Source organism: Lonchura striata, chromosome 21 (assembly GCF_050655825.1).
Source record: "Lonchura striata isolate lonStrDom1 chromosome 21, ASM5065582v1, whole genome shotgun sequence".
Lineage (NCBI taxonomy): Eukaryota > Metazoa > Chordata > Aves > Passeriformes > Estrildidae > Lonchura > Lonchura striata.
In genome coordinates, this window is record NC_140723.1 from 1,559,107 (window position 1) to 1,574,478 (window position 15,372).

Sequence of the window (15,372 nt, forward strand, 5' to 3'; positions counted from 1 at the left end):
CCTTGTTGTGACACTCTAAAGCCCATTCTTGGTTACCTGCTGTGTGTGTGTGGAGTCCAGGGTCAGACAGCTCTGGGGACTCAGCCTCTGTAGATGAGGCATCCTGCTGTGGGCCTGCCAGCCCATGAGGACATGCACTAGCAGGGAGCTTGGTGGGCATTCCCTGGGAGGAACGAGTGTCAAACTGTGCTGTGTTTGGGTTTTTATGTTCCTCGCCAAAAGGAAGGAGAAAACTGTCCTTCTTGTCCCTTGAAAATTATGTTGGATCTTCCTGTGTATTGTAAAATTAAGCTAAACCTCCTATACTGTGTCTTAGAAATGCACTTTAAGTACCTTTTTAAAGAAGATTCCTGTATTCTGGGAATATGGAAGAGAAGGGAGTACTATTTCCAGAGAGTATCATTTCCAGACTGCCAAGAAAAGGTTTTTTGCGTCAATGTCTAAGAGTCCTTATTACTGATTAGCATGGTATTTCAAAGCAAAGACTTTACTTTTGCTGCTTGTTATCTAATTTACAGGGATTTAATTTTATGTAATGTATTGTATATTTATACATCTGTAATTAATTGCACATTAGTAAGAAAGAGGATTAGCTTCGGTCTGACACCCACTGGTACTAAACTGCCTGTGCACGTGGATCTGCCTGTACTCCGCACACCTGAGCTGGTGGTAGCTGATGCTGTGGTGGGTGTTGTGCTGAAGGTGCAGCTGTTGTCCTGCTGCTGGAGGAGGAAGGCTCCTGCTGCTGCTCGGGAGGGGTTTGCTGCCTGTCCCTGCAGACGGCTCTGACGTGTGCGTTGCATCTCTCCGTTGTGGTCACTAACCCAGTCTGTGGTCTGGCTGTAGTGTCTGTAGCAGGATCTATTAACTTCGTGCTTCCTTGTTTCAAAACATCAGCCGTTCAAAAGCAGGACTGACTTTTGTTCAGAAGGCCATTTATGTGTTCCGTGTATTTGAAATCAAAACTAGTCCAACACTAACCAGATGATTGTGTCCAATGTTATTTGGAACAGGATTTAAATTGCTGGGATCAGCTGTGTATTCAGAAAACTGGTGTGGAGCTCCTAAGTCTTCAGTTCTTAATATTGCCAAGTGAATGGGCTGCCCCTGAGCAGTGCTGAATTTACCTCTTGCTTGCCTGGAAACCAGGGGCTGGAAGCAGAGGGAGTTTTGAATGATCAGCACTTCCCAGGATCAGGTCTGAATCTTCCACTTTGCTTGTTCATATTTCATATGCAGTTGGTTATGGCTCCCGAATTTGGACATCAGACATGCTGTCCAATGGAATACATCCCTTGGAATTGCGGTTCCCATGTCCCTGTTAATCTCTCTGTACACAAAGTATACAAGGTAAATGCTGTATAAGTGGCCTTCTTGAACAAATCTCTTTGCAAACTGATTTCATCCCAGCGAAGGAGTGTATCAGCAACACTGTACATTAATTTCAGGTTTTCATTTTCTTATTTTATTTTGTAAATATATCCGAAATTTGGAGCTTGAGTATACAAAATGTAAATATAGTTCATGTATTTGTACTAATTCTGATCCATTTGCTGTATAGCCTTAGGTGTGCAATGCAGATATCTAACTGTGTATGGTAACCTTGCACCACTGAATTGTTAGTGAACGAGGTGAAACAATAAAGGTACAACCAGTGCATTAGCAGATAGAATGTGTGCTCCTTCGTCATGATTCAATTACTTGCATCTTATGTTAATGTTATGTTATGTTAATTGTTTTTAAAACCTATGCTGAACAAGCTGATGCTCTAATGAAATTTATCTTGACTGCTCTTGAGAAAGAAGGAATGCCCAAAATTAAGGTGAACCAAAAACTTGATGGGCCAGATTGCTGCGGGTCATCTTGTTTAGAAAATAACTACTATAGAATTTAATAGCACTACGGTCTGGAAGTGTGTGTCCGGTAGGAGCGAAGGTGGGGCAGCGGCTTTGTCCTCCTGGGACGGACAGGTTTGTCAGCTTTGGCCTGGACGCAAAAAGACAAACAGCGGGGGCACCTGAGGGGCTGACTGCCCGCTGGGACAGTGTCCAGCGGCAGAGTCGAAGCCAGTTGATAATAATTCCTAATAATAATTCCCAATGACAAACTGCGCAGTTCCCGGCGGGCGCAGGAGTGCGTAGCGCTGGGAAGCGGCGGCACGGGGCAGCTGCGCGGCTCCTCCGCGGGCGGGCGCGGCTCCTCCGCGGGCGGGCGCGGCTCCTCCGCGGGCGGGCGCGGCTCTCGGGCTCCTCGGGACTCGCAGGCGGCGGGGAAGCGGCGGGACCGCGCGGGGACCGCCGCGCCGCTGCCGCTTTAAGGGGCGTGGCCTCGGCACATCGGGCCATGGGCGGCGCGCGGAGCCGCTTTGGGAGCCAATGGGCGCGCTCGGCCCGGCCCGGCCCGGCCCACGGCTGAGGGGAAGCGGCGCGCGCCGCAGGCCGAGCCGGGAGACCGGAGAGAGCCGGGAGAGAACGGAGAGAACGGAGAGCACGGAGAGCGCAGAGAGACCGGAGAGCAGAGGGACCCGAACGGCGCTGCCATGGCCGAGTGAGCGCGGGGCGGGGCCGGGGCGGGAGCGGGGCCCGGCGCGGCTGCAGCCGGCTCGGGCGCTGGGAGGCCCCGATGCGCTGTTGCGCTCTTCCCGCGGGCTCTGCCGTGGCTCCGCACAGCCGCGGTTCCGTGCTCTGCTGCAGTAAAGCTGACGGAATGAACTCGGGTTGTCCCTGCTCCCTGGGAAGGGATGGGCTGCCCTGGCAGCTGGCATGCTCAAACAGCCTGACAGGTACGGGTGCTGCTGCTGGATCACTGCTCGTGACTTCCCTGGCACTTTTGCTCTTTCACATTCCAGAGCTGACATTGCTTTGATTGGACTGGCGGTGATGGGCCAGAACCTGATTTTGAACATGAATGACCACGGCTTCGTGGTAAGTGAGGAAACAAATTTTTTTAGGAAGGCTTTCTAGTAGCATATGGGATTGGAGCTGAGCATTTTGCGGGTGCTTTCCCCCCGCAATTGTGATGATCTAATGGGTGTTATTTCCTCCTTTTAGTTACCTGCGCTGGCCTTTGTCCAATTTCCAGAGAAGAACAGCGGTGCATGCCTGTACTCAGCTGGCACTTGATATGTTAGTTATGCATGACTTTTCCCTGAAGTTTGCCTTGGCCTTGCTATTAACCACAGATTCCGAGGCACTTGCAAAGACATGCTCAGGTTTATCCCTGCCCTGGACCTGTCACAAAGGTGGAAGTGGGAGAGCACAGGATGCTGCACCTTGCTTGTATAATTTGTAGTCTGAGCTAAAGTTACTGTTCCATTGGTGGTTTTTATTAACACGTTTTCTTGCCCTCCCCCAGGTTTGTGCTTTTAACAGGACAGTTTCCAAAGTGGATGATTTCCTGGCTAACGAGGCCAAGGGAACCAGAGTGATCGGTGCTCACAGCCTGGAGGAGATGGTCTCCACGCTGAAGAAGCCCCGTCGCATTATCTTGTTGGTGAAGGCTGGAAGTGCAGTGGATGACTTCATCAATAAACTGGTGAGGCAGACACTCATTCTACCTGAGACTTCTTGCTGTCTTTTGGAGGAGTTTCCTCTGGAAGTTCTTATTATTCATCATTAGTGAGGTTTTGAATTTATGGATAAAACTGAAATGCTGATTTATTTTTGACAGGTGCCATTGTTGGAGACTGGAGACATCATAATTGATGGTGGGAATTCTGAGTACAGAGATACCACAGTAAGCCTGTTCCCTACCTAAAGTGAATGAATAAAATGCACACGACTTTTCTGCTTCTGATCATCAGAATTGTCACTCAATAAGATGCCATCACCCCTGTGCTCTGGAAAAGCCAAATTGATTTCTGCAAAATTAAATCATGCAGCCTCTTAAAAAGCAATTAAGGACTGCACTATAAGAATGTTTTTATAGACGTTACCCAGATTACCAGAGAATATTTTTTTCAGTGTGTTTTAAAGAGTGAAGAATTCTCTTTAGAGAATTTAATTTTAACATCTTAAAGAGTTTTCGGGGAGATTTATAAGTCTAAGGATATTTATAGATTTGTTGCTATTTCTTAATCCTTTGTGATTGCAGGACAATCCAGTAAGACAGAAGTGCTGGTTTGGCTGTCTTGGTAGTGGAAGCAGCAGAGTAATTATCTGCTTGTGAACAGGCTGTAACTGTAGAAGTTACAGAAGCTACATTAGCCTGTCTGGGGTGCTCATGTGAAAATACTGCATTCAGATTGGTATTTCTCAGTCTGGAAGAGGTGCTCATGTTTGTGTTCCTGCTCTGACATCCTGATCTTGGATAAGTGAGCTGGCCATGCCAGAGTGAAAAGCTCAGTGAGGGTCGATCCCTGGGGATCTCGGCCTGTGCCTCTCTCTGGCTCAGAGGTAATTACTTGCCCTTGGATTTTATTGTGCTTGCACCTTCACTCTGCAATGAACTCAGCAACTCCACCTTGGGCCTAATCTGCCTCCCCCACAACTTCACACAGTATGTGTCACCTAATTCCAAGCCTTTTCTGGCCTCAGTGCTGCTCATGTCTATTTGGTGCTTATAAGGACTGGTTTTCTCACCATGTCACTTTTGCAAGGAGCCAAAACAACAGGAAGTTTCCTAATGCTCACTTTGGTATATGAACAAGCTTTCTTGAGGCTGGCTTCTAGCACATCCAAAGCAGAACTGAAAACCTAATTTTACATCTGAATTGCTAGCCTTTGTGTGTAAGGCTCTGGCATTAAAGGAAATTAAATAGTGCTGCTCTGCTCTTTGTTCCAGAGGCGCTGTAAGGAGCTACAGGCAAAGGGCATCTTGTTTGTGGGAAGTGGAGTTAGTGGCGGGGAGGAGGGTGCCAGATACGGACCTTCTCTCATGCCAGGAGGAGCCAAGGAAGCCTGGTAAGCATGAACTGCTATATTTTCCTGTTCAGAATGGTTTGCAACAATTCACATTGTGCACTGAGGGAGGGAAAGAGGAGGGTGTGGGTGTGGAGAGAACAAGATATGTTGCCATCTCACTTCCTCAAGGCTCCAGATTTCTCAACCTGGCTGGGGTCATGGGGCAGTGCTAAGCCTTCATGTAAGGCAGAACAAAGGCAGGCTTTTCTTCCAGGAATCCACAGGCAAAAGTAGGGCCTACAGACATCTGAAGGGAGAAGGGAATTTTGCTTAGATTTTAAACAAGTGTTATTTCTTGTTTTTTTCTTTTGAGGCTGTACACACTTGGGAAGCTGCAAACTATGGCAGCAGCAAATGGTCCCGTAGTGACACATTATAAAAGGAACTTCAGTACATATTTGTACTACTACTGAATGCATAAATTTATTTACTAGTTTCTGCATGCTGCTGTGCCGTTTTGTACTCATCCTCAGTAAAGGACTGCACATCAATGCTCATTCTAGGTTTTATCCCTGGTTGCCCGTTCTCTATATAGATGTGGAAAGACAAGGTGTGTGTAGGCATTAAGCGAGCTTTAGTATCTCTTGAGTCCCTGTCCATTTGCATTAGTGTTTCATACCTGTATCAGCCTGTTCCAATTTGATAGCACAAAGCCATCCACAACAGTAAGTTTCTGCCTGATCATCTTTTGCCTTGATCAGCTAAGTAAGGACAGCTTCTGTGTTCAGATGGAGAGGGTATTTGGGCTCCTTGAAGTGCATTACGCTTGTCCGTAGTGTTGGAAGCATGATTTTATTGTTCCAATGTCTAACTGGGAAAAACTTATTTAAATGACATTGCTGTGTGGATGGGTTATCAACCAGCCAGCTGCCCTCAGCCCAGGCTGCCTTATGGAGGTTACAGAAGGAGGCATCATCCTGGTAGATTTTATTTGTTTTCTTGTGTGGTGTTTGTATCCCCTGCCTGGCTGCTAAGGTGTATTCTTTCTCCCCACAGGCCCCACATCAAGACCATATTTCAAAGCATTGCTGCTAAAGTGGGATCTGGGGAACCTTGTTGTGACTGGGTAAATAGTCGTTTGATACTGACCCTAACTTGGGGTTAGATCTGTGCTTAGGCCCTTTGCTTGCTGAAGCTCATGGATTTTTGCCCACAATAAACACAGCACCATCAGTGATTGATTTTCTGGCTGTGTTCATTTCCAATCTACCACCTTTGATAACTCATACCATGCAATGGAAAGACAAAGTTTTGTGGCTGGGTCATGTGCTGGGGGAGCTAAATGGACCTGTGACCCACTGGTTTCAGTCAGCACTGTCTTTGATTCCTTCCTGTAGGCAGAAGGAAGCCACGGGCAGGTATTAAACACTGGAAGTGATGACGATGCTGTTGCTGAGGAGATTTTTGGATGTTTCCGAACAGGTGGGAGATGAAGGAGCTGGACATTTTGTGAAGATGGTGCACAATGGGATTGAGTATGGAGATATGCAGCTGATCTGTGAGGCCTATCACCTGATGAAAGATGTGCTGAGCATGGAGCACGATGAGATGGCAAAGGTGATTTGCAGTTTTTAACGGCTTTCCTTTTTTTGTGCCATGGTGTCTGTCTGCCACTGGTGAGGTGCTGGGCTTGGGTAAAGCTGCTGCATGTACATGAAATGAATTTTTCTGACAAGCCTCCTGCAAGAGTGAGGCACAGTATTCCTCATGAGCTTTACATGAGGTAGGAGCAGTGAGCACAGACAGCTGAATGCTTACAGAAGTTGTCTAAACCTCTTCCCATGCTACAGTTGATTTCCCTCCAGGAAGCACCTTCATGTGTAGAGATGTGAGCTTCCTTGCCTGAAAGGAGCTAGTGAAACACTGAGCATTGTAATCAAGCAGGCAAAGGATATACATTAATCAATTAAAAGATAGAGACATAGCAAATTGTGGTGTGTATGAATATGTATATACGTTTCTCCTTTTTCAGGTATTTCAGGAGTGGAATAAGACAGAGTTGGACTCTTTCCTGATTGAAATCACAGCCAATATTCTCAAATTCAAAGACAGTGATGGCAAATACCTCCTCCCAAAGATCAGGGACAGTGCAGGGCAAAAAGGCACAGGGAAGTGGACGGCCATTTCTGCCCTGGAATACGGAGTCCCGGTCACGCTCATCGGTAACTGGTGCTTTTATCTTTTCTACCCCCATGTACCACATCACAGTAAGGAGCAGGGGAAAATACAGCCTCAGAAGTGAGCCCACAGCAGGGCTGGGCTGGCAGAAGAGGCTCCTGTAGGTTTAGCTGTTCCAGCTTTTCTGCTCTGATAGCTGTTCCTGGGATTTTTTGCTGGGCTTGTTTTTACCCTGTTCCTTCAATGCTGGCAGTCCTGCTGTCACACCTGTGTCTGTGGTGTCTGTGGTGCTGTGAGGACTCAGATTTTCAGGGGAACATTAAGTGTTGTGCTCAGAGTGTTGTAATACAGAGGAGCTGGAACACATCAGCAACAGATTTAGAGTGTCCTAATACCAGGTCTAGAGCAACCTTCCTATTGAGTAAATTAAATGAGTCAAAAGTTTCTTTGCTCTCAGATTTGCTTTCATTTCCATGCTCTCTCTACCTCTTTTTCCTTTGTACTGGCTGGTCAAATCCTGAGCATCAGAATAATTATATTCAGTAGCTGAAAGAAAGTAACTGGAGTGTAGCTGTCAAAGAAACATGGCTGCATTCCAGCAGCAAAACAGGTCTCCAAATGGTTTTAATGTTCTACCACTCCTGTAGTCCTTCAGTTCCAGGCTTGAAACAGTGTTTCCTGCTTGTACTGCTAATGTTCTCCTCTTTGGGGTGCTTGCAAAGATCAAGGGTGGAGGAGACACTCCCTGATGAGTGCGCTGCAGTGCCAGGGAGCACTGTTAGGTAATGCTGAGCTGATAGGGAAGTGTGTGCCATAGTCCTTGTGCAAACGTGGCCGCTCTCAGGGCAGTTGCTCTGTGGTTTTACTGCATGAGCATGACTTGCAAACTTCTGCTTGTGAAAGCAGAGTCATGCTACTCCTGCTTTTTCCTGATTTTCCTACCATGCTCCTCCTCCCCACTGCAGAAGGAAGTTTTTGCAGAAATGGAAATTAGCCTATTCTGATTTAGGTGAGATATGTCCTCCTGCTGTAGGGAGGATTCAGAGTCTTGTGAAAACATTACTCACTCTTTTTTAAAAATTGTTGTTGATTTTGGGGTGTGGATTTTTTTGGGTTTTTTTGGATATGTCACAACTCAAAAGGTGGAACAAAATGATAGTATGAAGGCTTGCTTCTCATTCTATCAGACCCTGGAAAGCAAACTTTTTTCTCCCTCATTTTACAATACTGTCTTCAATTGCAAACAAGTACAGCTTAAACCAGCTTGATTAGGAACTCACTGAGCCAGCCCGACAGATGATATTTAGTGATGTTAGAAAACATTCTTACGGACTTCTGAATACTACCAGATTTATAAGTCTTATTTAATTTTACAAGTTAACCTGGTGATTTATTATTGATTTTAATTGCCCTTATTTTGCATGTGTGCATTTTAATGCACATCCATTTAATGTAAGATGGCATTTAAGGAACAGCTTTTTATCTTAATAAAAGCATGATACAGTACTTGGTGAAGTCTTCAGCCTCACTGTTCCCTAGACTGCAGTGCAACACTGTCTGTCTCTGATAAAATAGGAAAAGATTTTTAAGTAAATTCTCAAAATTGAGAGCTGGTAAATGTTCCTGAGGATAAATTTTCATATGGATGACTTGTGGCTTTTTTCTTTATCATTTGAAAGCTGTATCAGTCAAGACTTACCCAATGGTAGTGCTGAGTGGCAGTGTTGCCCCTCAGGAGTGCTGTTGGAATAATTCATTTGTGCCCCAGTTATTTCGCTTGTGTGACACTCTGTGGTGCTTGAGTATCTCAGACTGAACAGGGATGCCCAGCTCTCTAATGATCTCCTCTTTGCTGCCATACCCAAAGGTGAAGCTGTGTTTGCACGGTGCCTGTCTTCCCTCAAGAATGAGAGAGTGCAGGCCAGTAAGCTGCTGGAAGGGCCCAAAATGACTCAATTCCGTGGGGACAAGAAGGCCTTCCTGGAGGATATCCGCAAGGTGAGTGCTTGTGCAGGGTTAGAGCACGTTTGGGATGCTGTGAACCTGGGGAGGAGCTCTTGTGTTCATATTTCATGAGAACTGGTTCCTGCTTTTAGCACTGTGCATTGTCTCGTGATGCCCACAAAGCATAATGTGACCCATTCCTAACCAAAGGAAGGTTAGGAAGGATCCAGAAGTAATTCAACTCTAAACCACAGGGGAGAGTCAACTACATGGGGCACAGAAATCATAATTCATGCACAGGAGCTTGTCCACCCCTCAACACTCCTGCCTTTGCCTGGTATTGCTCTCTTAATCTCTCTCTGTTGAAACCAAACTTTCCAATGAGAAAGGCTATTTTGGTTCTCAAATAACTGGAATGTTGCTACTGTACTCATCCCTGTTGAGATGTGGGCTGAACAGAGTAGGTATCCCATGAAGTTTGTTGTTCAACTTTGTGAGACTTCTCTTGGAACGTGAATTTGATTTTTTTTTTTTAGGCCCTGTATGCTTCCAAGATTATCTCATATGCTCAAGGCTTCATGCTGCTGAGACAAGCAGCCAAAGAATTTGGCTGGACACTGAATTACGGGGGTATTGCACTGATGTGGAGGGGAGGCTGCATCATCAGAAGGTAATTGAGATGAGGGAGTAACCTGGCTGCTGAGGGGAGAAGAGCAGGCAGTTTAGTTTATGAGGTGCTTGGCTGCCAAGCCCAGAGATTTCCTTGGAAAATCCATGGAGTTACTCTGCTGCTAAGATTCTGAGAGGCTGTAGACAACACCAAGGGTTACCAGATGAACCCACTATTCTGGTGGCTTAACTGCAGAAAATTTTTTTAGGCTTTGTCATATTTGCAATCTTAGTCTGGCTGAGTCAAGTTTTGGCACTGTAAGTTTTGAATTCTGGGCCTTTGTTGGGAGCTGTGACATTTATTTCTGCTTAACTTTTGCCTAGTGTGTTCCTGGGAAAAATCAAAGATGCATTTGATCGAAACCCTGAGCTCCAGAATTTGCTGTTGGATGATTTCTTTAAGAGAGCTGTAGAAAACTGTCAGGTAAGTTCCCAGGAAAGGAGAGCATAAAAACAACAATTTACAGCCAGGACTGTCATGGTTTTTCTCTTTGATACTGACCAAGCTATGACTGGAAACTGAAGGTTCCCATTTTACTGGTACAGAGGAGCCTTAGGCAGATATCCAGCAATTCAGAAGGACCATAATAGGAGGAAAAAAGGCCTGGCCTGTGTGAACATTCTCTTCACTGCCCTGTGCCTTGTGCCTGCTGTGCAGTTGGATTTCAGCTGAGCAGACCATAAAGCTCTGTTCAGCACCATTGTTTGCAGTAGCCCCAGAACAACAGTTTCAGACCCACCCATTCTTTTGGCCTGTGTCTGTGCAAACACTGTCCTGATTTGGATGGAGCTGATGGGTGGAATTAAAACCACACTATCTGGCCAAAAAAGAAGTCTCATATTATCATTAATAGTTCTTATAACTGAATCTGAATATTCCATGAAAATTACTAGACCAGATGAACAGTTGAACTGAGGATTGATTATCCATGTGTGTCTGAAGTGTCAGTGCTGCCCTCTTAGGCCCTTGGGCAAGCTTTGTTTTGTGCTTGGTGAGAGGTGCTGGATGTGCCTCAGAGCTCAGAACATTCCCTGTTCCCCACCGAGTTCATGCTTTTGAGATGTTTATGTGAAAGAACAGCATCCTTGCTTGAGGCTGTGGTTTGACTGCATGTCTCAACTCTTCTCATCCTGCTGTTAACCCTGTCTTACCTGCCATTATTTTAGATCAACCTGGTTTATGTAAAATCAGGAACCTGCTGCTGAATTTGTTCAGCCTTGGTTATTGGATTTCACAGAATGTGAAACAGCACCCACAGTTGTACTGAGTAGTTTGTGTGCCTGCACATACCTGTGAGTGAGCGTTGATCCCTTTCCTTTCCCCTCTCTTTTCCTCTCTCCCAGGAGTCCTGGCGCCGTGTGATCAGTACTGGTGTGCAGATTGGAATCCCTATGCCCTGCTTCACCACAGCACTTTCTTTTTATGATGGATACAGGCATGAGATATTGCCAGCCAACCTGATTCAGGTAGGTACTGAAATCTCATCATGCTGTTATTTAAACATTGCTGTAAAGGTCTCAATGGCAATATGTCCTAATCATTCACAGTACAGATTGCCTAATATATTTCTGTCGTACCTGAAATTCACGTCAGTGAAACACTTAGAGACAGCTGGATAAAGAACACCAGAGATACTGGTACAGCAGTGCCCTGTGTGTTTGTATTCCATCTGTGAACCAAGAGTAATGATATCTCTGAATCCAAATGGTTTGTAGAGTTATATATTTTTTGTTGCAGTGGTTTTGCTAATAATGAAAAAATCATTTTGAGTGTTATAATACTGGAGTCCAATCTTACTTCTGTTATTCCTCCTTAGGTAACAGTAGGTGCACCTTCTAGAACTCATATGATACTGACATTTGTGTGTCTGGTTTGTCTGTGTGCTCTCATTCCAGGCTCAGCGTGATTACTTTGGTGCACATACATATGAATTATTATCAAAGCCAGGGGTATTTATCCATACTAACTGGACAGGCCACGGAGGAAACGTGTCCTCTTCTGCTTACAATGTCTAATGGAAATCCTTCCACTTGGAGCCCAGATACTGTAGATCTCCAACATTTCTTCTAGAATATCACTTTTTACTGTACTCCACTAGAACTTGTGTTTGGACACTTTTGTAATAACTTGGGGGTGTATTTCATACCTATATGTATATCTCTCTATATGTATCATATTAAATAACTAAATAAATTTAGTTATAAATGTATTGAGGTGTTTTCTTTCCACTGGTGCTGGCCAAAACTAGATAAAATGTTTTTGTGCAGTCTTTAAAAGAATTTATAGTCCTGTTAGGTTTATAGTATTGTAGTGCATAAATTCCTAGGGATCAAGACAGAGATGACTGCAGTTCAGGAATTGCTGAGATGGAGAGTGGCAGACAGCACAGGAACTTATGCAAGGTTCCGGGCAGATAAAGGCCTTTCTTCTGTTGCCATGGTTTATTCCTAACAGGCAGTAGTTTGGCTCTTACAGATTTAATTCCTGGGCATTCAGGTGCTCAGGCTGTCACACTGAGCTCTGCTTTTGGTGGGATGGGTCATGAAGAAACAAAACTCATGCTCCTGTCACCATTCTCCCTCCAGCTGTTTTTCTCGGTTTTAAGCTCTACCATAAACCCTTTGCATTGCTGTGTGCTTGCACTTTCTCCCCCCAAATCTCCCTGATTCTTTGCCTCTTCTCCCACCGGGGCAATTAAAAATACCCACAGCAACGTGCAAAGTTGTCTCTATTTTATATCCTCTCCCAGCAATGCTACTGCCAGTCATCCTCACGACATCTAAAAAGTCACCTGTGTGTCTGAACCTTCTTATTTCTCAAACTGTTAAATTTTGTGCTGTGTACACTGATTTTTTTATTAATTTTTGGCCATGTATATTCCTGCCAAGACAGCTATCAGTCACTAGCAGAATATCTGTATGAGGTAAAACGTAACTTTCAGTCGCAGGTACCTTTTCTGGAGATGACGCAGTGAGATTTGTGATTCGGCGAGACAAACGCTGCTGACAATGACGCCGGATCGCGGGGCGGCCGCCCGTCCCCTCACGGCATGGGGCGGGCCCGGCATGGCGGCGGGGCGGGACAGCGTGAGGGCAGCGATGGCGGCGGCGGGGCGGGAAACCGTGAGGGCAGCGATGGCCGCGGCGGGCGGGAAACCGTGAGGGCAGCGATGGCGGCGGCGGGCGGACAGCGTGAGGGCAGCGATGGCCGCGGCGGGCGGGAAACCGTGAGGGCAGCGATGGCGGCGGCGGGCGGACAGCGTGAGGGCAGCGATGGCCGCGACGGGCGGGACAGCGTGAGGGCAGCGATGGCCGCGGCGGGCGGACAGCGTGAGGGCGGCGATGGCGCGAGCGGGCGGGAAATCGTGAGGGCAGCGATGGCGGCGGCCCCGCCCCGCCCCGCCCCGCGCGCGGCGGGCGGGAAACCGTGAGGGCAGCGATGGCGGCGGCCGGCGCTGAGGAGCGGCAGGTGCTCGCACAGGTACCGGGCGGCACACGGCGGCCGTGAGCGGGCTTTGGTGTCTGGGGCGAGGCCGGTGTGTCACTGCCGGCCTTGCTCCATGCAGAGGCTGAAGGCGGCGGTCCACTACACGGTCGGGTGCCTGTGCCAGGAGGTGGAGGAGGACAAGGACGTGCAGTTCAGCAAACAGAGCATCGCGGCCATCTCGGAGATCACCTTCCGGCAGTGCGGTACAGCGGGGTTTTCTCCGGATGCCTGCTGTTACCGGGGTTACCGCCGCGCTCCGTGTCTGCTCAGCAGCCGGCGCTGGAGGCGCAGGCCTCCAAAAATAACAGCGCCCAACTCGGTCTCAAAGCGGCGTTCTCTTGCGTTATTTTTTGTTTTTATAAGTACAAGAAATACTAGTTCGATTTTTCAGACCTGAAAAAAAGCATTTAGATGTACTGTGTGGCTACGTGCTTGTGTACGAGCGGTGTCTAATAGCCATTTGTGGTCACTTCTCATAACTGACTTGGATAACTTGTGTATTGTGTATCTCTTCCCACTCAGTGTTTTAAAATATATGACATCTTTGTGTTTTTTCTAGAAATCTTTGCAAAAGACCTTGAAATGTTTGCAAGGTATGCACTGCACTGATTGTTACAAAGGCTTTCTTTTTTTTTTTGTGTTAGCTCCTAGATAATCTTTAAAACACATCTTGTAATTCAAGCTTTTAAAGGGCTTGGTTGGCTACTTAAATAGTGTGTGAAATTATGAAATAGAAATTCTCTGTAGGTACTTTTTGATCTTGGCCTCTTACGGTGTTGGCAAAAATGTTAAGTAGTGTTTTTTGATGTTATGCAGGCATGCAAAACGAACCACAGTCACTACAGAAGATGTGAAGCTTTTGGCTAGAAGAAGCAATTCTTTGGTAAGATGCACTGCATTTTCTGTCTCACAACATTCTTAAACCAGTTAATTCCTAAAACTAACTTAATTCCTTAATTTTCCTCAATTCCTTTGAATGAAGGTTTTACATGGTGCAGCAACTGTTGCATAAGCAATTTCACTGTCTTCTGAGGTAGATATGCACAACCCAGTGATTTTAAAATTTTCATCTTAGTTTGCTTCTTGCCGTTCTGCCTCACTGTGTTGTAACACAGATCTCATTGCAGTTCAAGCAGCAGTCCTCTCCTTGCACCATGGCTGCTGAAGTTCCAAGTTCAAAAGTGCAATATGCAGACACAACATCATGAATCACTTTGCTTTTTCCCAATGTTCCTTCTAAGGTCAGGAATAGCTTGAGTCTGCCTCAAGGTGCTGAGTCTTCCAACAGGGATCACAGGATCATTGCATTCTCTCCTGTGCTGATCTACATGTTGTTCAGTGGATAAAACTCACTAATCTGTTAAAACATGCCTATATGTTGATCTATGAAAAGTGCTTCCAGTACTAATTTTGCTTTTACGTTAGGGGATTTTTTCCTTCCATATATGATTTGAAATACACAACACGAACTTGCCTGAGAAGACAAAGTAAATGTTTTTTGGAGTCTCTCATTTTGTTTGTAATAAGAATTTGCCCTGTTAATTTCTCTTCAGTATTTCTTTCAAATGTCTTGTGAATTAATGAAATCCCTCAGTAGAGGACTGATTAGCTTATTGTTCCCAGCTAAAATATATCACTCAGAAGAGTGAAGAGCTTGCATCAAGTAACATGGAGCAGAAGGAGAAGAAGAGAAAGAAGTCCAGTGCAGCTAAGGGAGAGAGAACTCCTGGGGAACAAGAAGCAGCTGTGACTGAAAATGAAGATTCCAACATGGCATGATTTGTCTTTCGAGTAACATTTTAGCTCATCTTCTCTTACTGTCCTAGAGAGACCAGAATGAGCCTATTCTTCTTGCAGGTTGGCTCCAGTAATGAATCTTTAGCTTTTCGGGTGAATGCGATCGGATTTTTGCCGTTCCAAAAATGAAAAGTCTGTCAGAATTCAGTAAGCTTACAGCCAAAGTGCCTTAATTGCTCACAAAAGGTATGTTATTAAAATTGAAATACTTTAAATAAAGAATTTGAAATAGACAATTCTCACTGCACAACTCAGTATGTGCAATACCCTTCATTCTGCTACTTTCTTTAGTAAAAATTTCTCTTCGACTTTTTCCTTGCTTCCAGTTTTGCTATTTTTGCTCAGACACTTTGAATATTTTGTTCTTACTAAGCCATCTCTCGCTTGTTGTCTTGTTTTGTGTGGTTCCCCCCCTGTGGCACTGCAGGGGTGTAGTTGTCACTGTCAGTAATTCCC

General features: G+C 45.7%; 2 protein-coding genes across 8 annotated transcripts; both read left to right on the top strand.

Moving 5' to 3' along the window:
* The first annotated feature begins 2,407 nt into the window (after positions 1–2,407).
* On the top strand, positions 2,408–11,842 carry PGD (phosphogluconate dehydrogenase). The gene is made up of 13 exons (XM_021529825.2): positions 2,408–2,547; positions 2,849–2,924; positions 3,355–3,534; positions 3,670–3,735; positions 4,783–4,901; positions 5,898–5,967; positions 6,324–6,458; positions 6,874–7,063; positions 8,887–9,017; positions 9,500–9,633; positions 9,957–10,056; positions 10,977–11,099; positions 11,529–11,842. Exons 1-13 carry the CDS (start codon positions 2,540–2,542, stop codon positions 11,646–11,648), a joined length of 1,452 nt encoding a protein of 483 aa, XP_021385500.2. The 5' UTR covers positions 2,408–2,539; the 3' UTR covers positions 11,649–11,842.
* Positions 11,843–12,575: 733 nt separating this feature from the next.
* CENPS (centromere protein S) lies at positions 12,576–15,152 on the top strand. 7 transcript variants are annotated; one of them, XM_085558407.1, is made up of 6 exons: positions 12,647–12,712; positions 12,818–12,859; positions 13,199–13,322; positions 13,679–13,712; positions 13,936–14,002; positions 14,743–15,152. In XM_085558407.1, exons 1-6 carry the CDS (start codon positions 12,683–12,685, stop codon positions 14,896–14,898), a joined length of 453 nt encoding a protein of 150 aa, XP_085414533.1. In that variant the 5' UTR covers positions 12,647–12,682; the 3' UTR covers positions 14,899–15,152. The 7 variants fall into 7 exon arrangements, with proteins under 7 accessions (XP_085414535.1, XP_085414531.1, XP_085414533.1 ...); XM_085558408.1 differs by lacking the exon at positions 12,818–12,859 and adding an exon at positions 12,755–12,790 and having other exon boundaries at positions 12,668–12,718; XM_085558405.1 differs by lacking the exon at positions 12,818–12,859 and having other exon boundaries at positions 12,592–12,790.
* Positions 15,153–15,372: the final 220 nt, after the last annotated feature.